The following is a 27,000-nucleotide window of genomic DNA, read 5'->3' as shown; positions in this document are numbered from 1 at the left end:
CTACCATAGTAAAGTTCCCTAGTAAATATCTCTTTTCCTTCTTCCACCCAGGTAGAAGTATGGCCGTGCCAGTACATGGGCAGATATCAGACAGGCGATAAAGCAGCAAGAGTATATGCCACAGCACACACATGCAACTGCTATTTCCATTTAAATTTACAAAGCCTTGCAAGGGTTCAAATAATAAATAGCTCTGTATTTTATTAGCAATCTCTGTAGGTGAAATCCTGGTTTCAACAGCTCACATCAATTAGCTGCAGAAGTTTCTCTTTCAATTATTCTCTTTAATTAAAAAATAATAATAATCCAATTAATATCCAAGAAGTCAGCAGGGATTTTAAAAAAATTCTCTCGTCTCCAATTGATAAAATATGCAGTGCCATGTCCTTAGAGAAGAGTCTACTATGAAAGTCTTTTCCAATGCATGTTATAAATAAAATCAACCAATTTAAATAAATCCAAGAGAGGAAGTGCATGTGTGTGAGTGTTTGGTTTTCCCCAAAAAAATATCCTCTAGAGGGCAATAAGTTTAATATGTCCAATGGACAACCCTTTCCATCACTACCCACCCCCAAGAACTGCAAAACCCAAGAGTCTTTCCTCCCACCAAGCTTCTTCATTAACAGGGTACTGTAGTTGCACAAAGCAGAATTATTATTTTTTTGCTCTCTCTCTAAATATAAGTGCATAAAGTGGTGCATGTTGATATCTTGTTTCAGTGAAAAGCAATATGGATGCACATAGCGTTCAGGAAAGTTCACCAAGAGTTTTCCATCACTTCAGGAGGCAAAGCAAGCGCTGGGCCTTGGGCCTTGTAAACCTCGCTCATAAACATACTCCAGTTCACTTTATTAAAGCTTCATGGGATTGACAGAAGACACTGGCGGATATCCAGGTTATATACCAACAGGGTATGGAGCACCTGTCTTTTCTGCCTCCTTGGTCTTGCTCTCAGCTATGTTTGCTTCAGTCTCTGTTCCAGTTCATGCTGCTGCTTAATTAGCCGTTCTATTTCTGTTCCTAGTGTTTGCAGATTTTCCTTTGAAGAAAATAGAGGGGGATATTAGCGGACTCTATGATACCCAATTAAACAAAAAAACAGTGCCTTGTCTTCAAGGTTGAATGAATTCAAGTCCACTGCAATTTGAAACCTGCACACATTAGTAAGAAAGAAAGGATAGATTTACTCAAAATTATTTCACTTCAGGGTACACATGACAGTCTGCCTAGATATTTTAACTTTGTTCAGAGCATGTCTAAAAGGCTTTTTTCTATAATAGCTTGCAGTCATATACCATCACTTAAACAACAACCAAGGTGCGATGAAAAGCATGATATATTCTAATTTTCTATTTCAAATTACCTTCAGGGTAATATTCTTCAATAAAGTGTCCTCCAGGACTGCTTGGAGCTTCCTGTTTATCTCCAGAGAGAGTTCCAAAGTGAGCCCACTGTCTGCTGGGTGAGATGTGTAGAGAGAGGCCATAATCCCACCACGCCTACTTAAATGCACTTTATTGAAATCAGAGGCCTCAGATGACAATGTGCCAGCTTCTTCCCTCAAAATGTAGCTCTGGATTATTCTGTAGAAAGTAAAACAGTGTAAGATAGTGACAACATGAAAAAACACAGGAAGCTAATTTATACTGTCAGAAAATTAGTCCATCTAACTCAGCATTGTCCCTACACACAGAGTGTCCTCAGTGGGAGACATGCTATTATTGCTCTATAAAAATGTTACATTGGGAACACTACCTTATTAAGAATAGTTTCTAGGTAGAGCAAAAATACTTCAAAGTATGCTGTTTTATATATTTCAACATAAAGGCAACTTTCCTATCCAAACTTGCTGTGGTCTTTTTCCAAGACACAATAGCAGCTCATAATTCCCCACGGCTAGTCTTGGCACCAGCAAAACCCTCAAGATATTTAAATTGACAAAACTGCTTTTAGAGGTGGCATCATGTCTTAGCAGTTTCCAGCTGGGCATATAGTCCCCAGAATCACCATCACCGTTAAAAGGAAACAAACTTGGTCACACGTCAAGCAGTGGCCTGCAGAGCCAAACTTTTAACTAGTGTTCCCAAATTTTGTCCTCAGTGTTAACTCTAAGAGCAATCATATGTACATTTCTTAGGGAGTTTAGCTGAAGGAGTCTCCAACTGATGAGAGTTGGCTATACAGTGTTACCTCGGGTTAAGTACTTAATTCGTTCCGAAGGTCCGTTCTTAACGTGAAACTGTTCTTAACCTGAAGCACCACTTTAGCTAATGGGGCCTCCTGCTGCCGCCGCACCACCGGAGCACGATTTCTGTTCTTATCCTAAAGCAAAGTTCTTAACTTGAAGCACTATTTCTGGGTTAGCGGAGTCTGTAACCTGAAGCGTATGTAACCCGAGGTACCACTGTATTGTTTTCATTGTGAAAAAGAAAGTGAGGAACTCACAAAAATTATTTGACTTCCTGACACCAAGTGCAAATAGATTCCAGCTTGCGTCTTTAGCAATCATGTACTGTATTCTGAAAGTAGGTGTACAGTACACTTTGCTGCAGCGATGTGTGCTACACAACTACTTAGCAGCTTCAAACTGAAACAGCTCGTGCAAATTAACTGTGCTGTGTGTTTTTTTCTTTCGCAAAGGTGAAGAGCTTAGTGTCTAACATCTGCCAGCATAAGAATTGTGAAGGAAACTTTCGGCTTAATGCTTCCCAGTCGGTAATTTGCTAAGATTCAATTTGCATGAAAGGTAGTAATTAAAGAGAACAGCAAATTACTATGGAAGCACTTTCAGAATTCACGTTCAAATCAGATTTTTTTAAAAAACAGCATAGACTACTTTACATACGTCAACACACATAATTAGCTTTGAATCAGTACAGTTTAATTAACATTGCTATTTTAGTTTAATTCTATGGTAAGTTCTGTTTACTATTAAGATATTTCGTTTACCAAATTAGCACCTATATATGAGAAATGGAGGAAACTTTCATTGCAGAAGCGTGCCCTCCACCCTCACCCTGAAAAACATGGAAGTACATTGGGGCTATATTGAGGTGTCTGGCACCATTTCCATTCCCAATGAAGTTATCCAGCTACCATACAGAGTACCAGTGTTAACTTTAAACACAGCATCTTGCATTGTATTTTTTCAAACTGATTACCCAATGGACCAGATGTTGCACATACTTGGTTTTTTTCCTGATTTCTTCAACCAGCTGTTTGATATGATCCTCCATGAACTCCATCTTCTCATTTTTCCGAGCATGGGCTTTCTGTAACCTTACTATTCTCTCAATCAAGATGGTCTTGTCCACTTCAGGGAAATGATCCACAGCTACTGAAGAGCCACTGTTTTCTGGCGAGCGATCTTCATTACTGCTTCGAGCATTAAGCGATCCTGTCAAAACCAATGACATCTTAATTGCAACGCATGGCTCTCAGTCAAATAAAGAAAAGTTATGGATTATAAAAGATTTTAATCTGCATTTTGACATAATATTCCACAAAAATGGCTAACATATAAAATGCAGTATGAAAATCTAAAATACTCATTTCATAATAGTACTAAAACCTAAACTGCCTTGAGATTGTGAATTGCCTTGAGATCTTTTGATGAGAGGTGGTATAGAAATCTAATAAAGTAATCTAATCAAGACTAGTACAGACAAGCTATAGAACTCAGGCAGACCTCAGCAAAGCAACCCAAACTTATAATAACTATTAAAAATCACAGGGGGATGGGTTCTGCCAAGGACACTTAAAGGAGGCTACCCAATTGCAGAAGCTGTAAAGGAAGGTTCTATTACAAGTGACTACCACCCTGACTGTTAAACAAACATATTCAGAATTGTGCCAAAGTTTTACCATGTAAAATGTTGTTCCAGTTTAGAATCTGGTCAAATTCAAGAGTGCCTCACCTTTTTGATTACTAAAATGGAAATATGATGGAGGTTGAAAAAACAACTTACTTATTCAAACCTTTATTAGGCATTATACAAATAAAACGATAAAAGAGAAAGAAACATATAAAAGCCTTGAGATATAAACAGAAAGGCAGCAGTTGGCTACATACATATATATATATATACATATAAAATCAGTGGTTTTCCTTGTTAACCTGCTCCTTGGAGGACTGCTACCAAAAACTCGGCTACCCCCGCCGTTACCCTTTGGTCAACGTCGGATAGGCAGAATCCCACACATTCACCTTGTTGGGGCTCCAGACCACCCAGAAGAGGGGACAGCACGCGTTGACGGAGCGTACTGTACAATGGGCACTGAAAGAGAATGTGCTCTACCGTGTCCGGGACATTCATAGAACATCTGCAGAATCTCTTATTTCTAGGGATGTTTTGATATCTTCCCCTGACAAATGCTGAGGGAAAAACATTCAAACGGGCCAGCATAAAAGCCCTACGTTGGGCTGGAATTATTAATTTGGTGACGTAATTGGCTCTGCTATCTAAGATATTTAAATCATAGAATATGGGCGAACAAATTTTGTTTACAGCTGCCATAATATTTTGCCTCTCGACATCCTTTAGTCTAGTTAGGATATTATGGAAAATGTATTGCTCATTAGAATTGTACAGGGGCTCCAGCTCGATGCCTAAAGATTCAATCTTTTTTTCGAGGTACTGATACCATCTTGATTTGTAGGAGTCTTTGAGCAAATCAGCGAGCAGACTTGATGGAGGGCAGCGAAAATGGCAGCGTAACCAGTACTTTATTGAGGTGGACCAGGCCCAATATTCCATTGTGTGTATGCCTATTTCTGCACACATTGTTTCATATTTGATCACAGCTGGGAGTCCAAGAATACGTCTCAGAAAACTGGAGTGAATCTTTTTTAAATCACTATTATATGCTTGGACCCATAGCGGGATTCCATAGAGTATCTGGGATTGCACTTTTGTTTGGAATATCTGATTGGCCGCAGGAATAAATTGATTGCCTTTCTGATAATAAAAACGGGCAACAGCTGATGAGGTGCACTTTGCCTGTTTTATGGCATTTGTGCAATGATTTGCCCACCCTAAATTGCTCTGGAATAAGATTCCCAGATACCTATAGATTTTCACTTGTTGAATTTCCTGCCCTCTTATTTTCCATTTCTCTAATTTCCAACCATTCGAGAAGACCAAAATTTTTGTCTTCTCGTAATTTATAGAGAGCTTGTTACATTCGCAGTAAAGGATCAGAGAAGATATAAGGCGTTTCAGACCCAAGCTCGTTAATGATAGTAGAACAGCATCGTCTGCGTATAATAATAGAGAAACTGGTTTCTGATTAAGTTTAGGGGCATGTGATTCTATTTTTTGAAGGTGATCTGGCAAATCTGATAAAAATAAATTAAATAGGAAGGGGGCAAGAATACACCCTTGTTTTACCCCTTTCGAGTTTGGGATGTCAACAAAACTTGAACATTTAGATTTGTGCAGAGCCTTTGACGCCACTTACAGACCTTGCAAGATGATGGCAGGCCTCTACACAGACAGATAATTCCACTCCATGTTCAAAGTACTAGAGAAGCAATGAATTTTAAAGCAGCAGACTCACTGTTGTAAAACATGAATTGATTTTTCATTTGTGCACTGCCAGCTTCCAAGGAAGCAATACTAAAAAGGTAACTGATTTGTATTTGCCATCGAACACATAGTCAGGAAGATATAAAAAATCAGCAAGCTATAAATGCTAGGGTTAAACTCTCCAAGAACTATTCCATTATTTCATGGTAGCCTCACACAACTGCAATTGTATTCAAGATTCAGAGCTCTTAGAGCAAATTAACGGCTGGAACATTAGAGCAGACACTTGAGCAGTTAGTTGCCCAATGAGTTTTCTTTTTCCAGTTGCCTGATAAAGTTGAATACACAAGACCTGTTCTAGATAAATTATTTCTGTAATAAAGTATGACTGTCATCAACTACTGTAATTTATTAAGCATTGCAGTTATTGTAATCCATTCCTTGTATAAGTCAACGTGCTTTTTTTTTTACTGAAGAAAAAGTTACGGTGAATTACTGTTTACTATAAATAATATAGAACTGGTTGGATAAGAAATCTCAACAGATGTGGGTTCAGGTATATTATAATCGGGGTGTGTGTGTGTGATAACTGTTAGTAACTGGCGTGGTTGGGGGAAATCATGCTGGTGAAAATATACTTTGAGAAGTACAATATGTTTTATTGGCATTATTTTGTTAGAGGTTTTTTTAAAAAAATAATTGATGAGACTAATCAAAAACCTACCTGATGAGCTAGAACGACTCCCCATACTGCTGACGTCTTTATCGTAGTTGCCATTTTCAAGCTGATCTAATTTTCTTCGTGCTAAGGGAACAAACACCAAATTATTTGATGCAGTGCTAATATTTGTGGGGAAAAGCCATACAAACCAAGGTCTGAGAAATATTAACCTTGCTGAAGTTGCTTGGTGAGGTCTTTCAGATTTGCAGCATGCTTTCGCTTCTGAGTAACCAACTCATCTTTTAGTTCATCTGCTTTAGTGTTGAGGTCTGCTAATGCTTTCTGTTGAGATGCTAATTCAGCCTGCAGCGCTTGAACATTGTTTCTGTGAAGTTCCTCTTCTTTCTGCAATTTACTTGCCTGAATTTATAAAATGAAACACATATAGTTATGCAGTACAAATTAAGATGTGTTATCATTTGCTTTCCCCATTGTCCACTGAGTATTTCATACAATTTTAAAACACATTGCAAAAAGAGAGAGAAAAGACCCAATATACCAACTGTTTATATTCCAAACCACTATATTGTTCCTGGGGGCTTTGAAGAATATGGTTGTCATGGAATATAAGAATCTGTTGTGAGGAACGGAAAGATCAGATTAGCTGCCCCCATGTGTTATGAAGTACAAGCATTCATACTTCCACAGGCCGTATTTCCTCCCACAGTTATAGAGAATTTGGAGCTTTGCTGCCCATGTTATGCTATACGTGATTTCAGTTTCCAATTTCTGAAACGTAAGCTTGTATATATTCATTTCACATACTGCAAAGCATTTATTTAATGCTTCAAATGGGCTCGGACGTTGCATAGAAGCCCACCTGCCAGAAAACTTGCAAACTACATTAGGTGGCCAACAAGATGCACAGCTCAAGGAAGCATCAGAGGACTGCACAAGACATACAAGACTTTCAGAACTCCCAGTAACCAGGCTGGAGAACCAGCCACCACTTCCTTAAAGTGAGATCCATACTATTTTGATTTACAGCGGGAGGCAAAGCCTTCAGTTGTTAAACCATTTGTGGTGCAATGCTTCTTACCCGTCATCCCCAGCCATTACCTAAGTCAAGCCGGTTATAATGAGCATTACGCATGTATCTGGCTGTGTTTTTTTTCTATTCAGACTGCCCCATGTTTATTCAAATAGCACCCCCCTCCCCAAGAAGAAATCTGCCAAATTTGGCTTCAGCAGTGGCACACGGAAGCAGGGTTTCTCCTGTTCACTATAAATATAGTAAGATGCATCTGCCTTTGTGCAGAGTGGCTGACTGGCTCAAAGGCAGGGGCTGATGACATTTTCAAGGTTTTCTTCAGGTAGGCAGGAATTATTTCATCGTGCTTTGGCCCAACTGTAGCATCTCTATTTTAATTATGCCACTTATTGAGCAACAGCAGAAGCAGCAGGAATACATCCAGGCTTATTCCAGGGCTTAGGGTTTAATTAAAAACATTAATTACATAAGCCATAACCAATTAATTGAAATTCTGATTTACCAGTTCATCTCTTGCTTGCTTCACTAGTTCCAGCTGATTCTGAGATTCTCTCTCACTGTAGGTGATCTTGTCTACTTGCATTTGTAGGGAGTTGGTTTCCGACTGCAGTTGGGCGTTCTTAGTACTCAGCTTTTCAGTGAAGACCAATAGCTCCGATTCTCTTTTCCGGCTGCCATCAATGTCCTTCTGGAAGTCAGTAAGCAGAGAGTTGAGACTGCCCACTTCTTCCTTCAAGGAGTTAATCTCTTGTTCATCTCTGAAATCAAGAGTGGACATCATTTTGAGATGTGAGAAGAGGAGTTCAAGCTAGACAGGCAGCTATCAGTTTCCTAGTTGATAGTCCGAACAATTCATATACACTTTGCAGTTAAAGCTATTGTGCTCATAGCTGCATTAGTCCTGCTGTTGTCTAGGCCTGCTCTGCTATACAAGATACATATTTTTGGACATTGACTGTTTACTTGAGCAAATCATTATTGCAAAGTGAAATAAATGCTAGAAACCAATGCTGTAGCTCACAATCACGATGGCATATAAAGCTTTTAACTTCAAAATGAAGGAATGTTTCATTTTGGGATTCACTTTGATCATTAAGATGTTACTCATAAGTTGCAAATTGCAGGCACTGTGATTGTACATTTTCAAGAAAAAGCCAATGTTGCCATGTTAATTGGAAGAAATGCAAATGCTCAGTTCTACAAATCCTAAGGGAGGTTGAGAGTTGTTGAAACATTGCTACATCTCAGATAATTATTGCTTACAAGTGCCCTGGGCTGTGTGGGTGGTTCTCTATTTATATGATGCTCTCCTATATTCAGTATGCAACACATTTAACACCAAGACGGCTGAAAATATACTCAAGGCCCTAGTTCACCCGCACCATATGGAAACATGATTGTGCACAGATGTTTTTGTTCCGGTCGCCCATAAGTTAGTTTGTTCTGTAATTTTCAAGTCTGAATTCTAGAAGTAAATCCACTGTAATTAAATGGAGTCTTGCTGATGTTAAACAAGGAGCAATTACACAGTCTGTTATTTTAATTGACTGTTCATTTAAGGAAGACAAAAAATTGTGACTGAGACCCAGGTCAAAGTAAAAGACTGCATGGTATGAAAGCAAGGCACTTTTCAAGGAGACGAAGAGGATGAAGGGATGCAGATTAATTATTGAAGAAAAATGCAGAGAAATGGAGGTTTTTATTTTTAAAAATAAGGGAAATTTTAATAAGCCTATGCAAACAGTTAGTAACAAGCCAAACAGAGAGAGACTCAAAATGGAAAGAAAGAGGCAGGGAAGTTCTTGCGAAAGTGGAGTCAATGTGATGAGCCTGGAGCTACAAATTCATGGTGATCAAGTGAGGAGTAACAAGGAGAAGGATGTTTTAAACTATTAACTATAGGATAATTTATTTTAAATCAGATTTGCAGTTATCACATTTTTATTGTCACAAGTAGTCTGCAAAGATTTAGACCAAGATAATGACCTGCACACTATTTGGGTTTCTGGGTTTATCATACCTAAGCCCCACTACTCTAGCCAACATGCCACAATAATTTGGGGGGGGGGGGTTCGGAAAATAAGCCATTTTAAAATTTCTTGTTAAAATAATTTTGTTGTTAAAATTTGTTTTGTAACAGTAACGCCTTGTTGAAACTAAAAATGATAATATGTCTAGGGCAGGTGTAGGAAACCTTGAGCCCTCTGGATGATGCTGAACTACAACTCCTATCATCCTTCACTATTGCCCATACTTGCTGGGGCTGATGAGAGTTGTAGTTCAGCCACATGGGGTGGGCCAAAGGTCCCCCCAAAAAAGCCTGAACAAAGGATGTTTCAAGGTTTTATCAGAGGATTGATACCTTTTAGGCTGCCATGAAGGTGTGGGTACAACCACCCCAATGTTGTGTCACGTTTTCACTAGCATTGTGTTCATTATTTATCAACAGTGCAACATTTGTTGCCAGCATTGTAATGTGGCTTAGTTACGTGGTAGGGTTGTTGGAGCACCATTATCTGTTATGATTTTATTGTTTGGAGTTATCCAAAATTTTATACTTCTTACTGCCCCTTCCAGGGTGAGAGCCCCCTGCCCTGGTTTTGAATTGCCCACTCACCCAGGTGAGAGGCAGGAAGGAGTACCTGTTAGTTCAGTATGGGTGAACTAGGTTTACTGAAGTAGTTGAAAAGTGGAGAGTTTGATTACCATTGGTTGCTGGCTGTTACTTTGATTATTAATAATTGGTGTACTGGATTATTACTGTCTGTTGAATGTAAGGGATTGATTAAATGATGTGACTTAAAAAAAGAAACCTCATTAAGCTGTTCCTCATTAAGATGTATGTGGACATGATTGATGAAAGTGAGAGATTATGAGAGCAGTTGTGTGACTAGCACATTTTTGAGATTTAGGGTTAAAAAATTTATGCAGGTATTTGTGTTTTTTAAAATTCTATGTTGATATGATTGTTACGTACATCAATATTGTGCTTTACTGCATATCTAGACGCTTTTAAAAAAATGTGGAGCTTGTGCTTATTGTATACCTATATACTGTACTATGATTTTTTTTTATGTAAATAGTTTTGAGATAGTAAGTAAATGACTTTAAAAAAACCCTGAACTATTTTATTCATTTTAAGAACATGGACTAGCCAGAGTCCACAGACATCACCAGGTGAAGACTTTTGTATTTTCACTCAGTCAATATGAATCTGGATAAGGGTCCAATAGTTTTCTTAAAATAGCTTAAAATCCTATGCTTTTAACACAACATTAAACATAAACATGTAGTTTTGAATAATCAAATCAAACTACTTCTTTTTAAAAACTTTCTTCCCCTGACATAGTCATTTCCAGGGTATTAAATACTAAGTTGGACTGAAGTTGGTGCTAACTCTAGAAATGTCAAACAGCAACAAAATATTATATGACATGTCCAAGGTTAAATCATTCAGTAAGGTTTATACCACACAAAACCTTGCTTGAATTGTACCCAAGTTGGGTGGCAGCATCAATTATTTGTTAAAAGAACAGTACTCATTAAGTATAATATATATATTTTAAAAATCTGCTCTATAAAACCAAAATGTAACTATTTTACCTCTGGTGGTGTTCCTGGAGCTGATCTATGGTTTTCACTTTGTCCAGCAGATTCTGAATCTCAGCCTTCTGGCGATTAATAATTTCTCTGTATTTTGATAATTCATCTTCTGTTCTCAGTCGTTCATCCTCTAGACACTTGACCTAAAAACAACAGAACTTGTTAAAGTAAATGGCGCATTTTATTCTTTCTGGTAGATTTTATTAGCTTTTTGAATCACAAACACTTTACACAGTGCTTCCCCTTGTATCTGAGAATGCAAAGACCAGACTACAGTACTCACAGGAGCAGATTACTGGCAACATTTTACTGCTTTGCTGAGAGAGCTGTACCAGTTGCCAATTTGCTACCAGGTTTAAGGACCACCTGATTCCTTATGTGCCACATCACTCACTGAGTTCTTCTGATGGGACACTTCAGTAGTGCCCCATGCTCCTTGACAAGGGACCAAGCCATCAACATGGCAGGCTTTGTCTGGTGGTATGCCTTGCCACTAGCATACCTGGTGCCTTCTTTTAGGTGCAGAGGTCTTTCAAATGTGATTTCTTTTTACCAGCCAGACTTTATTGATGATATTGTAGCATTTTGTATTTTGTATTTATTGAGTACATCTCATATATATATATATATATATATATATATATATATAAACTGTGTTGTATAAACATTAAGATTTAATTTCATTTAACTTGCACAGACACCTGAAACTTAACCTATTTCTCCCCCATCCTAATCTTGCTTTTGTCATCGACTTCTTCATTTAAAGAATTCTTTCCCTACCTATCTGTTTACAAGAAGGGACACGATCTGTTTGGGAAAGTGCTCTGACAAAAGTATAATTACTTGTTGTTTTCAGGGTTTGGGGTTTTAAAGTTAAGAGAAAAAGCCACCTGATCTCCAGGCATTGTTAGTTACAGTTACCGTAATCGGATAGGGCGTTTTAACAAAGTGTGTGGAAAGTATGGCAAGGAAAGACAAAAGAACCACCATCTCTGCCTGAACTCAGCAGAATTGTAACCAGCTTTTAATATAAAGCAGTAAGTTTTTCCCCCTCCTAAACTTTGCAGAGAGAGGGGGGAAACCACAGATATAGCCCTGCATCCTAAATGCTTAGGAGATATAGTGAAATGCAAATGTATTACATTTTAACATCTTGTGAATTGGTGGCTCTCTAATGGAAATTAGCAACAGACAGGTTTCCTACCTGGTTTTAGGGGAGTTCGAAGGTTCTACTGACAGATGATGCCATTTATTACATTTTTCAGAACAACAATTGAAAACTAAAGTTTTTACATTTTATCATGACATAAATCAGCAAATAATGCACATCATATATCCTTATGGAATTAATCAAACAAGACTCCAAATATGATACCTATCTCCACTTCCCTTCTCCCTCCTGGCCCTATCTGCCTGTTGCACAAAAAATAAATTTTGTGGTAGCACTGGAGCCATTTCAATGACAGCACTTGAATTCAAAGTCGAAAGAGCTGAGCATGGCCCTGAAGCAGCCCTCGTATCCATTCAGGAACTCTTTCATTTGCTTGGGGAAATTAAATCTTCTCACAGCTGCCATGTCAACTCCAGAAGGAAAACGCCAAGGTCAGGAAAAGGATGGTGGCACCAGAGAAATGCCTGCTGCAATAATTTTTTTGAGAGACTATGTTTGGCCCAAATCCTCTGAACTTGTTGCCAAGTTCAATACTTACTTTAGAAGGGAACTTGAAATACCTCTTTCCAACCACTGTAACAAGCAACGCAGGAAACAAGAGATGAAGTGGTTGTACCACATTATTTTAGTTCTTGGGCTTACTGCTAGTACAATGCCATTATATATCGTACAGAAACATCAGGTCCCTGCAAATCAAATTTGCACTGATCTATCCGGTCAAACTAGCCAGGTAAATAATACAGTTAGTTTTCCTTCCCTTTGCTTTCACTTTTTTGGCTACAAGGAATTCTTCTCTCTCACCTTTGTCCTTAGAGTTCGTAGCTCATCCATACCCTCTTTAAAAGTTCGCTTCACATCTTCAAGTTCTTTTATTTTGGCATGATGTACCTTCGAAAGAGAAAAATGACAATTCTGCATACAACATGGAGGAAAATGGGATCCAATCCTGTCCACTTCAATCTACATAGCAATTATGATTTGGACCCACCACTATACTCTTTCCCCCCCTAGTATGAGCCTTAACCCTCATTAAAATGCAACCACTGAAGCGAGTAATATATTTTACCTCTAGATGGTCAGACTTCTCCTGCAAGTGTTTTTCCAGCTCTCCTTTTGTAAGTCGGAGTTTTACATCCAACTCATTTGATTTAATTTCTTCAGACTCCTAAGGAGAGGGAATGAGCACTATTAAAACTTCACATGCCAATTCATAAACTGAAAAGACCTTATTTATTGTACAAGTTATGTTACAATCATCTATCCCAGACTTACAGTCCAAACACTATGAGCTTATTTTCTTCTAAGTCAAGCTTGGAAACAGACCACTGCTTTTAGCACTGTGGGTAACATGCAAAAGGGAAAGACAATCACTCTGAAACAACAAACATAAGATACCAGATGTGTGCGGACTATGTGCAATTTGCCACGAGGGACACGCATATGCTCCCCCATTCAGACATTACACAGGGAAAGCATATGCGTGGTCAAGATACAGAATGGCTCTCTCCTGCAATCAATATCCCCAAGGATAAATAAGGAAGCAGAGGAATGACATCAGATGTTATTGCCACTCAACAGACTCTCTTTTTTTGTGTAATGTCACCCCTCAGTCTCCCAAGAATAAGCAAGGACATGCTTATTGCAGGCAGGAGAGTTAGGAGATCACCTGATCAGGACCTGTGTTTTTGAAAACTAAGTGTCTGTGGATATCGAAACCTGCACTCTCTGGATGTGAAAGCAAAAAGGTTATACTATTTCTAGATGTTGCATATTGTCAGGGAACTGACATCGGAGATCAACGGAGAGGGAAGACGCTCCGAGGATGCAGGGGAGGGAACCAGCAAGGAGAGAGGGAGAGCTTCCGCTGGGGAAGGAAACCAAGGTGACACCAGGAAGAAAGGGGAGGCTGAGAGTACTTCGGAGGGAAGGCTCCGAGACTCTGCCAGTGAGACCAGTGGGGAGAGCGCAGGACCTCCGCTTGGCACGCCTACTCTGCGCAGAAGGCTTCCGCGCAGAGAAGCTAGGTGGAAACTGGGGGTCAAGGAATTCTTATGTTGGAAGAAGTTCAGGAAACGCCCACTGACGGATTCTAGTAGTGATTAAGACAGTGGCATTTGCGAGGCGCTGTCAAATCAGGGAAGTTTGAGCTATATAACCTGCTTGGAGGCAGTTTGGAGTTTTACGCATGAGCAACACCTTTTCCCATTACACATATGTTCTGTCATATAGAAAGATTAGAATCAGTGCCCTCCATTACACTGGGACTGAAGATTTCTCACCTGAGAGGAGGAAACTCAGCCCTGAGAAAAGCTGGCTGGTGGCTATGGCATGCCACTTAACGAGTCTTGGGCATAATTTAGTTAGTATCCTTGGTCCCTAGCCTTGCCACACACAGGTGTTCACTACACCTTAGGTCAGTACCTCTAGGTTGTATGGTGACTAAAAAATAACTATAATATTATGCACACTCAGCACAACAGAAAGATCTTTCTATTGGATGCGATAGTGCAGAAGATCAGAACACATGGCTAGAGTAAGATGAAATAGCAAGCAATGTATCTGGATTTGCCTGTGCCAGGACAATTAATTAATTTAGAAATGACATTTGATCAGATAGGTTTTGGGAAAGAATTGTATCATTTCAGCTATAGGGCTAGAGGCGAGTGTGGGACATGCAAGAAAAGAAAATCTATACGCAAGTTCAACATCTTAATTTTGCTTCATGCAACATTATACCCACTTGATATGTTTTTATGATTTCTTGGCAGTTCTTTCGTATTTGCTCAGCTTCTTCTTTTGCTTGAGTGACTTTTGCTGTTGCCTCTTTAAGCCGATCTTTGGTGTCCTGGAAAACCAATAAACAATGGTTAGCTACGATTAAATGAGTACAGTGGTACCTCGGGTTACATACGCTTCAGGTTATAGACTCTGCTAACCCAGAAATAGTACCTCGGGTTAAGAACTTTACTTCAGGATGAGAACAGAAATCGTGCTCCGGCGGCGCGGCGGCAGCAGGAGGCCCCATTAGCTAAAGTGGTGCTACAGGTTAAGAACAGTTTCAGGTTAAGAACGGACCTCTGGAACGAATTAAGTACTTAATCCGAGGTACCACTGTATGTAGAACAATGACAGTAAGTTCAGGGCTGCATGGAAATGACAAAATTCCTGCTTAATGCCAGCAGCAGAGGACGAAATTAAAAATCCAATAGAAAAATAAATATAGCTAAATTCTTTGGAAACAAAGGAACATAAATGCTTAGATTGTAATCTCATTTATACCTATTTTGAGAGTAAACTTCAGTGACGTCAGAAGGACCAGTGTCTGAACAAACATGGACAGGATGGGGTGGCAGCCTTCACTGCTTTCCTTAAGCAACCAAGGGCATATCTGAACATCACAACACCACCACCCCATACCTAAGATATGGTTGTTGAACATTATATTTATTAACCGGCAGACACTGGCTGAAGATCCCATTATTATCCAAGAGCAGCCTGTGTGAAACTATTTGATGTGTTAAATTCTTGACTATTGGGTCACTATGAATTTGAAACATTTTTTAGCCTCACAATACTAAGAAATGCCTACTTGTCCATCCCCACCAAGTGAAGTGTTTAAAAAGGTAATGGTAAAGGACCCCTGACAATTAAGTCTAGTTGTGAACGACTCTGGGGTTGCAGCACTCATCTTGCTTTAGTGGCCAAGGGAGCTGATGTTTCTCCGCAGACAGTTTTTCTGGGTCATGTGGCCAGCATGACTAAGCCGCTTCTGGTGAAACCAGAGCAGCGCACGGAAATGCCGTTTACCTTCCCGCCAGAGCGGTACCTATTTATCTACTTGCACTTTGACGTGCTTTTGAACTGCTAGGTTGGCAGGAGCTGGGACCGAACAACGGGAGCTCACACCGTCGTGGGGATTCGAACCGCCGACCTTCCGATCAGCAAGCCTTAGGCTCTGTTGTTTAGACCACAGTGCCACCCGCGTCACTAGTGAAGTGTTTAGTGCAACCCAAAAATCTTTCACCGGTAACTCATCTGATCCAGAAGAGAAGGTCGCTTGCACAGAATTACAGCAGAACTACACTACTAAGTTTATAGGTTTTCATTTCATGCCAGTTCTCAACCTTTTACCCATTTTCCAACTTTCATTGCTCCGATTACACGCAGACACTGAATAGCACCATTAAAAAACCCCCACTCTCATTCCAGTTACGCTCCCATTGTGTTAATCAACTTGTCCTACATTCACAGCAACAGCCAATCAAACCTTGCACCACATGCTTTACAAAGAGGCATAGGAGCTGCAGTGAAAATGTCCCTCTATAACATTAGCCCACCTACCTTGTGTAAATCCATTTCAGCCTTCAATTTGTTTTGGGCCCATTTTACTTTGATCACATGAGAGTTCATTTCTTCTTTTAATTTCTCTATTTCTCTGGACATTCTGGTGGCTTCAGCTTCCTTGAAAAGAATAATTTTAGATTATTAGGTTTGAAATGAAGCCTTTTAAATGGATAGGCCCAGAGCGGCAGAAATACAAGCAACCTTTCTGCAAGCGGTGGGGAGTTAAGCATGCACACAATGATTTCACTGAAGTGGAACAAAATGTATTTGTAGTCTTCTTGTCTTCAGGGAATTCTGCTTGCCCGTCACTGAACTATGACAGTCACGCTGAAAAGGTCTCATCTCTAGAAAAGTCTTTGAACTTCTGTTTTGCAATCTAATGTGACTATTGATAATGCAATGCTTTGTGTCATATATTATGGCAACAAATATATATAATAAGGTATCACATCTGAATTCTTTGAGAGCTCTTCAAATCCTGTGTTTGCCCTGCCCCAACTTCTCACTTCATCTTTTCCTCCTCCTACTTTCCTAGGCTTTCCCCTCATCCTTCCTCCTTCTCTTCCTTAATATCATCTAGCTTTAGAGGTCATTTGTTTCCTCATTTGGCATTGTAAAAGGTAAAGGTACCCCTGCCCGTTCGGGCCAGTCTTGCCAGACTCTAGGGTTGTGCGCTCATCTCACTCTATAGGCCGGGAGCCAACGCTGTCCGCAGACACTTCCGGGTCACGTGGCCAGCGTGACAAGCTGCATCTGGCGAGCCAGCGCAGCACACGGAACGCCGTTTACCTTCCCGCTGGTAAGCGGTCCCTATTTATCTACTTGCACCCGGAGGTGCTTTCGAACTGCTAGGTTGGCAGGTGCTGGGACAGAACGACAGGAACGCACCCTGCCGCGGGGATTCGAACCGCCGACCATGCGATCGGCAAGTCCTAGGCGCTGAGGTTTTACCCACAGCGCCACCCGCGTCCCCGCGTTACATTTGGCATTGTAAATACATGTAATTTGGAGGAAAAGAGAAAGAAAAAGCAACACAATATCTGTACTGGGGAAAAACATTCTGCCATATGTAGGTTTTGCATTCTTCAACTGCTTTATAATAAGACAGAAGCATGTTAAACTTAATGTACAAAATGTCTTAGACATGATGACACAGTTTCCAGGAAATCCAGTGTCAAGGAAAATATCAATATCACCATGTGGGGGCAGCAAAATCTTCATAGTATTGAAATCATTCTCTGAAGTGAGAAAGCAGTGCAAAATTTCCTCCCCAAAACCTTCCAGGGCCCACTTGTCCAGTCCTGAACTCTAATGGGACTATTTTTCCTGGAAAATTTATCGAGTAATGGAGGCAGATCAGCAGAGAAGTGCAGTGCATGAGATTTCCCATCCCCATTGAGCACTGGGCTAGACAGAGAGAGGGTTAAACCAGCTGCTGTCAGTTGCAAGAAGCAGTCAACTGAGCCAAGGACTGTGAAAGGCCAGTAAAGGAGGACTGGTGGACCAGATTAGCTGTGTGGGTCAGCAATTCACCTCTGTCTTAGAGTTCACTTTCAGGGAAGCTCAATAGTCAGTATATGCAAGTAAAAAATATATAACAGAATAATTATTGGGGGGGGGGAACCTATATTAAAAAATTTATGCTAGAAACCCAAAAGTGCAACCTTAATTTTTACATGCAACATATAAATAGGAGACCTTCATCTTTCCCCCCCCCCAACAAAAAAAGAAGAAACAAAGATGGCACATATTTATTTGATCATGCACCATACAACACCCCGATTTGGGATTAAGGTCTATAGAAGTGTAGCTTTTTGCCACTGTATTCAAATCAGCCCCCTTTCTACTAGAACTCTCAACTTCATCTGACTCAATATATTCTATTTCCCATTCACTTGAAATAGATGCCAAGTCATTTCAGCATTTTAATCCCATTTCTGGAATTCAAGGTAAGCTGCAGGAATACAAAAGAAACTCAAGATGAAGTGGATATACCTTGGTTTCAAAGAGCTGGTGCAAACGTCCTTTCTCCTGGGAAAGCTGCTTTATTTTGTTAGTTTGCTTTTCAATTTCTTTATTTGCATCTCTCAATTTTCTTTCAAGTATTTCTTTTTCCTTTCGGAGGTCTAGGGACTCCTTCTCTCCTCTAACGTATTTCATTACCATGGCTTCTTTTTCTTGGCGGGCTTCTTCACATTTCTTGTTTGCCTTAGAATATCAAACACTACAAGTTTACTTTAGGTAATGAGAGTGAATATATGCCTCCCCTCCCCATTCGTCAAGATAATAAGAATACAAAATCACTGCAACTGAAGCAATGTGATCTAAATTCATGACTGAAGAATGCCTAGCTTCCAATGAAATGTTGAAAAGGAGGTGGAAGAAGAAAATGAAAATATGACTCAGCCTAGGTCTTTTAATCCGAACCTTTCAAAGCCAGAACAGATAAAATAAATGTATTGCTGGTCAAAGCAGCTTGCAGTCTAAAATTAAATTAAATAAATGGAATGGAGGAAAAAAGGGGGAAATAACAGGGAACAAGTATATACAGATAAATAAGTAAATAGTATTTTGTAACCCTTATCACATTTGTGTCTTGCCTTTTCTTGACCATTTCAGAGCAATGGGGTTATGCCATTTTAATAACCTTTAGAGCAGGGATGAGAAGCTCTCTTTTCGTTGTGGGGAACATTTTCCAGGAGCAATCTGTAGAAGACCAATGGGTAGGACCATCCCCTTTCTTATTCTGCCACTCCTCCCACCCCACCATTTCTATCCATGTAAAATGAGTACAATGGATTCAGATTGCGCCCTACAGTGTAAGAGTCGTCACTCTTTCAGCCTCAACACTATGCTGTACAGTGGTACCTCTGATTGCGAACGGGATCCGTTCTGGAGCCCCGTTCGCAACATGAGCAGAATGCAACCCGTGTCTGCGGGTCGCGATTTGCTGCTTCTGCGCATGTGTGTGATGTCATTTTGTGCAACTGCGCAAGCGGCAAAACCCGGAAGTAACACTTTCTGGTACTTCCGGGTCGCCACGGGACGCAACCTGAAATCGCAACCTGAAATCGCGCAACCTGAAGCAAACGTAACAAGTATGACTGTATTGGTAACTGTGAAAAGATTGTCTGTCTGTCTGTCTGTCTGGATAACAGTACAGTCATACCTCAGGTTACAGAAGCTTCGGGTTGCACAATTTCGGGTTGTGCACTGCGCTGAACCCAGAAGTACTGGAACGGGTTACTTCCGGGTTTTCGCGCACACGCAGACGTGCTCAATCACGCTTTGCGCCGAAGCACGATCCGCACATGCGCAAACACGGCGCTGCGGGTTGTGAACATGCTTCCCGTACCGATCACGTTCACAACCAGAGTGTCCACTGTAATAGAACACCAATAGTAATGGAATGCTGAATACTGTCTCACCATATTAGTTTTAACAGAAGGTGTCTTATGTACTATGCACACATGGGATGGGAATATATCTCACCTTGCCTTCAAGGTTCTCTCTACCCCCAACTTCTATCCTTATAACATTATAACCTATGGCTGCAACAACCAAAGCTTGTCTCAGAGGATGTGTTCTGGACACATCTTCAGCAACTGCAAAATCCAGAACGGAGATTATATGAGTGACTTGACATCCATCTACAGTCATACCTCATGTTACAGACACTTCAGGTTACGTGTTTTCGGGTTACGGACCGCGGGAAACCCGGAAGTACCGGAAAGGGTTACTTCCGGGTTTTGTCGCTTGCACATGTGCAGAAGCACTAAATCACGCTTTGCACATGCACAGAAGTGCCGAATTGCACTGGCGTCGGCGCAGATGTGGCACTTCAGGATGCGAATGCTGCGGACGTGTCTCCGTCACGGATTACGTCCGCAACCCGAGGTTCCACTGTACAGTCATCAGCACCAGCCAAAATATGTTTAACTTTCAACTAAATACTTGAAGATATTTAATGCATACAGTGCCTATATCATCCTTCATGTTCCTACAGAAAGCACAACAAGAACTTTTGAAAAAAGTCACCTGATCTGTACGAAAAGCCATCTCTTTGTGCAGTTGTTGTATGGCATTTTTCGCAGCAGCATCTTGGGATAGCAATTTATCTTTAGCACCTTTAACTTCTTTTTGAAGATCCTCTATTCTGGCCTCTAACTGCAAAGAGAACATTATGTATTTCGGCCATGAGCCAAAAAAGTGATCTGCAAAATTTGCAACTTGAGTAGAGCTTTTTAAAAATGTCATTGCATTTATATTTGGGAGCAGTTTGCAAAAGATCTTGACAGCCTAAAGCAGCAATATGCATCACATGGTGCTGGTCCTGCTATGGCAGCAAATCAAACCATATTGCCATCACCATCATGGTTCCAGTGATCATGGTTCCAAGTTCTGACAATAATTTCAGCACAGCTGTGGTCTTAAGTATTCATCCGGTATCCACAGGCAATAAGGAGCGATCTGATATCTAAGGGACAAAGCACTCCATCCCTCTTCCCAGTCGGGCCAAACACAGAAATCCTACGGGCTGCTGGAGAGACGGTCCCTCCTTTGACAGCTCCCAGAGTCTAGCAGTTAAAAAAACCCAAAACATCTGGCAGGGTAGTAATTTTGTAGCCTTGTTTACAAGGCTGAGTTTAACACACTTTTACATCTGGTAAGCATGGGAAACTAAACAGTCACATATAATGCAATATGATGCTCTATTAAAAAGAGAATCAAAATATTGCTCCAGGGGCTTCCATGTACATCTCAGTGCAAATAAAATATATACTATTTCCATTGAAAACACTCTAAAATTAAATATTTGCTGCCAAACATAAGTTCAAGGCAATTCAGGCAGCAACCTTCCTATACACAGCCTAGAGTTAGGACTCATTGAACTCCGTGGGACACTTCTGAGTGAACAGGTATATGAAGAAATACGAATGCTGAACCAAGTATCTGAAAGTACAAATAGAAATACAAGTTTTATGTGAAATATCTTGAACAAGGCATGAATATGCCTAAAACTCCATACCTGTTTAATAATGCCAAGGTGCTGTTTTTCAGTTTCTGTTCTTTTCTTCAATTCGTCTTTTAAGTCGTCCTTTTCTGAACAAATGCCCAAAATTAGTTCCTGGTGCTTTTTGTTTTCTTTAATCAATCTGTCCAATGAAATAATTAAAAGAATATCCGATGAAGCAGAGCCCAGTGTGTATGACGAAAAGATAACTACATTGCCAAACCCTGGATTGCACAGACCCAAAATTTTCTCAAGGGATTCTTAACCCCCCTGCTCTGAGGCTAAGGCAGAGTCCACCTTCTTGGTCCTAAGGTCCTCCCTCACCATTACACCCCCCCAAACTGACTAGACTTTTACCACTTCTGCCCCATCCATTTTACAACTGTTTCCACATTTTACAAGAAAAATTTGGATGCTTTTCCATATAACAATCACCTATCAGACGACAACACTAGAGGTGAGCACAGGGGACATGGAGACACTCCACACACTTGAGATGGCCACATGGCAAGGTGCTCTTAAACGTCACAGTAGCTGATGACCAGGGGTAGTTTTAAACTGCTTCCATGTGGCTTAAAGAAAGCATAAATAAAGTCCGACATTTGCTTCAGAGGGAAACATAGAATCAAAGAATTGTGCAGTTGGAAGGGACTGAGGGTCATATAGTTGAATCCTCTGCAGTGCAGTAAGAACATAACATTAGAGGAGTCCCTGCTGAACTGGCCCGCTAACCTATTTAACCCAACATCCTGTTCTCAGTAGTGACCAACCAGATCTCTATTGGGAAGCTTATAAGCAGGGCACAAATGTAACAGACTTCCCACTGTTTGTCTCCATTTAGCTAACAGTTACTGAGAGACAAATTCAATGAAGGTTAGTTCTTTTTAAAAGCACAAAATGCTTAGGTGTGCTGCTCATATATTAGTAAAGCACTCTGAGTGCACAACTGTACACACACAAGCAAAATCTCCAGTGAGCTGGAGCCACAGGAACAATCCTCAAAATACAAGAATCTCATTTGTTTAACAAAACAAATCACAAAGACTCCTATGATACTTTGGTCTGAAAGTTTGAATTAAAAGAAAGAAACTGAGTAGTATTTCAGATCAAACTGCACATTTAGAGCATACAAAGCACTTCACTGTTGTCTAGGTAATAAAGCCACAAAGAGAAAGAAAAGGCATGTGTTTAATTTGCTGGCTCCATGCCTTCGAACACTACAGCCAAATCAAAATCTCAAAAGATTTACAACCCTGGCAGCTTTAATAATACCCTGGCCAAAAGTTGCCCAAACTTATTCAACTCTGTTGAAGGTGCCCTTTAGAAAATTTGCAAATGGCCAACAGCAACCTCCCAACAAGACCTCAAACAGCGACAGGCCAGCGACAGTCTCATGGATGAAACAACATAATTAAATTAAAGATGTGGTCAGAAGGTCCAAGGCTGCCTAGGGAGAAAAGAAAAGCTGGTTTGCCTGTAGCACATCACACAAATAAAACTGAACTGGCACAACAAATTCGGCACTGGTTCAACAAAGGCAAGTGAAGCCTAGAACATTCATGTGAAACAGTTCTGAATTATTGCCAACTCCAAACTATTGCACAATTCACAGCACAAAAGTTCTGAACCACAGCCAATTTGTACCCCAGAAGCACATAAGTCAGAGGTGGGAAACCTGTGGCCTCCAGATATTATTGGTCCGAGATTCCCATCCATCTCAGCCAACGTGGCCAATTGTCTTGGATGATGGGCGTTGGAAACCAACAAGAAGTAGGTGATTTATGCACGCAGGCTGATAAGGAATGATTCTTCAAAGGATCTAGTCAGAATAGTTTCTGGCAAGGTTCCCAGTTTTGTGAAACTCCCTCCCAGCTGAGATCATAAGCCCTCTCCCTTAAAAAAAGAAACATATTCAGCAGGCATTTTAAATAAGCTTTTCTGATTTGATGGGTAATGTTAGCTGATTTTATCATCTTTTGTAACCTCACTGTGTCCTTAGAAACTATGGTGTTAAATGGTATAGACATTGTTGAACTGAAGAAATAAATAAAGGTTTCCTTAGTGGGACAGATCTAATGGTAGCGGTTGCTTAGCCATGATTTTGGATTACAGTGGTACCACTGGTTACGGACGGCATCCATTCCTGAGGCCCAGCTGTATCCCGAAAAGTCCGTAACCGGAGGCACCATTCTGCGCACACATGCAAGGCGAAGATTCGCAACCCGAAGATTATGTATCCAGAGGGATACGTAACCCAAGGTACCACTGTACAACATCCTCTCATTCTCCACTCACCTTACTGCCTTTTACCATCATTTGTTATTGTACGGACACCGACATAAATGCTGCAATCCTAGACTCACTTACCTGGGAGTAACCCCACTGAACTCAAAGGAACTCATTTCTTAAGTAGGCATGTGTAGGATTGTCCTTAGCACAGTAGCCACTAAATGTCTTGGTAAAAAAGGATGGGTTAAGCAGCCCAAGAAGAAACACCAGTGCACGTATTACAACAAGGAACAGGGCAGGGTTACTTCAAGATTGGTGGTAGAAGGAGGAGGCTATGTATGGGAGGGGAGCACAAAATCCTGTGGCCTATTCCTAGTTCTTTAGCCATAGTTTAAAAAAACCAAAGACTGCTGAACTCCAGCACCAGCCTACTGAAATTACACCGCCCAAGGGCCACCTTTGATTCTCAGTGAAATTCTGTTTCTTTTGGAAACGGAAGTTTACCTCAGTTGAAAGTGGACCAAATAAAATTTACCTAAAACATACAGTAAACATGTTTCCTGCAAGATTGGGAAGTTATTACATCACAGAGTTTGGTTGGTTTAGACTCACAGCAGAGGACATTTCCTGTAACTGCAAGATCCAGTGATAGCTTATGTATAAAATCAATATTTTTAAGAACTTAAAAAACACAGCTGTTTGGAAGTTTTTCACACACCATCCTGTCATGGCTGGAAAGTCTCTTTGTAATCACAGACATGCTCTGGGAAGGTCTTTGCCGATAAACAATTCACAAGCGAGAGTATAGCTTACTCACTGGGGCAGGGTACTCTACCTTGCCCCAGAAGCAGCTTTGAGAGAGAGAGAGAGAGAGAGAGAGAGAGAGAGAGAGAGAGAGAGAGATTAAAAAGAGTATTGGGTTGCTATTTCTTGCCAAGAAAAAAATTGAACCTACTGTCCTTACTATTTTCCATATACACAGTTACTTTCTTATAAATAAGGTAAAGTGTTAGGATGGTGACATCAGCATATTTTTACATGTGTAAGTGAGCAAAATATATATTTGGACAGACTGGCACAGCCATTATCACATTACAAAATACACATCCTCATACACAGAGGCCCATACATACGTCAGTGTGACATGGAAATCTGCCCTGCCAGCTGTCAGGCCACTGCAGAGGGATGAGAGACATGGACCAGAACAGCAGAAGAGACAGATAATTTATTTGATTTTGGTCTCCCTTTTAAGTTTTTGTGGCATCCATTTCTTCCTTCATCAGAAGATTCTAGTGACATTATGTGTTCTAGTGCACTTTAATGTGCTTCTGATTATTTCATGTTATTAGATAACCTTGTTCAGTAGCAACACATTCAATTAATTGTTCGTTCTCTCTTCTTGCTTCAGTTACTCTGTGATGTAAGGCTTCAAGCCTGTAAAAAGACCCAAAGGAAGTAGGGTCCTACACAGCTTCTCAAAGGCTGTTGGAGAACGCCTCAGGTTTCTAAGCTCTGACAAAATAATAATAATGTTGTTGTCCAAGGCCAAAAGTTCTGATTATCCTCCTGATCGGCATATTAGTCACCATATTTGTCTTTTCTTTGGTAACTACATTAAAACATGCACAAATGCTACGGATTTCAATGACGTCTGCATGCAAGTAGCTGTGCTACATCATATGCCTAGTCAGTAAGTTCTAAAAATTGCTGTACTAAGAAGCAACTGGTGTGTTTAACCCTACATCACTGCAGGCCTGTTTCAAACCCTCGTTAAAAGTAATTCAAATGAGGTAACAAATAAGCTACTATGAATAACTGCAGTCTTCCTCTAATATTAAAGTACCAGCGGCTGTCTTCAATAGTGGCTTTGCCAGTAGTGGAACCCACTACCATTTGGGCAAAGCAGGGGCATCCGATTTTTGCCACAACCCCTATCTACTGGAGCCCTCTGCACAATATCCCATAGTATTCCAGAGGGCCTCCCAACCCCATGGAGCTGCTTTTCAGGGGGCATGAGGAACTGCAGTGGGTAGAGAGGTTTGGTACCTGATGTACCCTTCCTTGTTCAAGCAGCAAAGTGATCCTTGGATACAAGCTGGGGACAGAGCTAAACTGCAATGACATAAATTTAGTTTAACCTGAATGAAACACAGTTAAAAGAAAACCCTTCCTGGCAGGCAGATGAGAGACAATATAAGGAACATAATTAATATGTTAGAATATCTGTCTGCCAGGTATGACAAACAAGCTATAATGATGTTTGTGGACGCAGAGAAAGCATTCGATAATGTGGCATGGGACTTTATGTTGAAAAATTTGGAATATATGGAAGTGGGCAAAGATTTTTTTAATGGGATAAAAGCAATTTATAGGGAGCAGAAAGCTAAATTGATCATAAATAATGTAGTAACGGAAGAAATAAAGATACAGAAAGGAACGAGACAGGGTTGCCCACTTTCCCCACTTCTATTTATAACGGTGCTAGAAGTCCTTCTGAATTCAATTAGGCAAAACAAAAAAATAAAAGGAGTAACAATCGGTCATAATGAGTACAAAATTAAAGCATTCGCAGACGACTTGGTAATAATGACTGAAGATCCCATAACTACAATTGAAGAAATCTTAAAGGAAATAGATCTGTTCGGAGATGTGGCAGGCTTCAAACTAAATAAGAAGAAAACGAAAATGATAGCCAAAAATATGGATCAGAGGGTAATAGAAACAATTCAACAACAGTCACAGATAGAGGTGGTTAAAAAAGTTAAATATCTTGGAATTTGGGTAACCCCTAAAAATATAGACTTATATAAGAACAATTATGAAACAGTGTGGAAAGAAATCAGAAAGGACCTAGAAGTGTGGGGAAGACTAAAACTGTCATTTTGGGGAAGGATTAACACAATTAAGATGAATGTGCTACCAAGGTTGTTGTTTCTATTCCAGACCATTCCAATAATTAAGGGGAATGGAGTCTTTAAGGAGTGGCAAAGGGTGCTCTCAAGATATATTTGGCAGGGCAAAAAACCGAGAATTCAATTTAAATTGTTAACAGATATAAGAGAAAGAGGAGGTTTTGCCCTGCCAGATTTGAAATTATACTATGAGGCATCATGTCTTTGCTGGCTGAAAGACTGGGTCAAGTTAGTGAACAATGAATTGCTAGATCTGGAGGGTTTCGACAACAGGTTCGGTTGGCACACCTACTTGTGGCACGGAAAAAGGAAAGTACATAAGGGATTCGAAAACCACATCTTTCGAGGCCCACTAATTGAAATATGGGAAAGGTACAAAAACCTGTTGGAGCCTAAAGTTCCACACTGGTTATCACCTCTTGAAGTGTTAAGTGTGAAAAAGATTAATATGAGAAGTAACTGGGTAACATACAGCCAATTATTAATT

General features: G+C 40.2%; 1 protein-coding gene across 3 annotated transcripts in view; it reads right to left on the bottom strand.

The window, feature by feature from the left end:
• Positions 1-342: 342 nt before the first annotated feature.
• CCDC186 (coiled-coil domain containing 186) overlaps positions 343-27,000 on the bottom strand; it is a 45,262-nt gene continuing 18,604 nt past the window's right edge. For all 3 annotated transcript variants that reach the window (XM_053389141.1, XM_053389140.1, XM_053389142.1), the window contains 14 exons: positions 21,388-21,514; positions 20,397-20,525; positions 18,354-18,566; positions 16,356-16,475; positions 14,755-14,859; positions 13,081-13,179; positions 12,816-12,902; positions 10,844-10,986; positions 7,743-7,998; positions 6,420-6,609; positions 6,253-6,333; positions 3,187-3,397; positions 1,364-1,583; positions 343-1,039 (listed from right to left, as the gene is read on the bottom strand). In XM_053389141.1, coding sequence (XP_053245116.1) covers positions 956-1,039; positions 1,364-1,583; positions 3,187-3,397; positions 6,253-6,333; positions 6,420-6,609; positions 7,743-7,998; positions 10,844-10,986; positions 12,816-12,902; positions 13,081-13,179; positions 14,755-14,859; positions 16,356-16,475; positions 18,354-18,566; positions 20,397-20,525; positions 21,388-21,514 — 2,065 coding nt within the window. In that variant the 3' untranslated portion in view covers positions 343-955. The remainder of the gene's footprint in view (positions 1,040-1,363; positions 1,584-3,186; positions 3,398-6,252; positions 6,334-6,419; positions 6,610-7,742; positions 7,999-10,843; positions 10,987-12,815; positions 12,903-13,080; positions 13,180-14,754; positions 14,860-16,355; positions 16,476-18,353; positions 18,567-20,396; positions 20,526-21,387; positions 21,515-27,000) is intronic.

This window comes from Podarcis raffonei, chromosome 5, assembly GCF_027172205.1.
Source record: "Podarcis raffonei isolate rPodRaf1 chromosome 5, rPodRaf1.pri, whole genome shotgun sequence".
Taxonomy (NCBI): Eukaryota; Metazoa; Chordata; class Lepidosauria; order Squamata; family Lacertidae; genus Podarcis; species Podarcis raffonei.
This window is presented reverse-complemented; position numbering and strand designations above follow the sequence as displayed.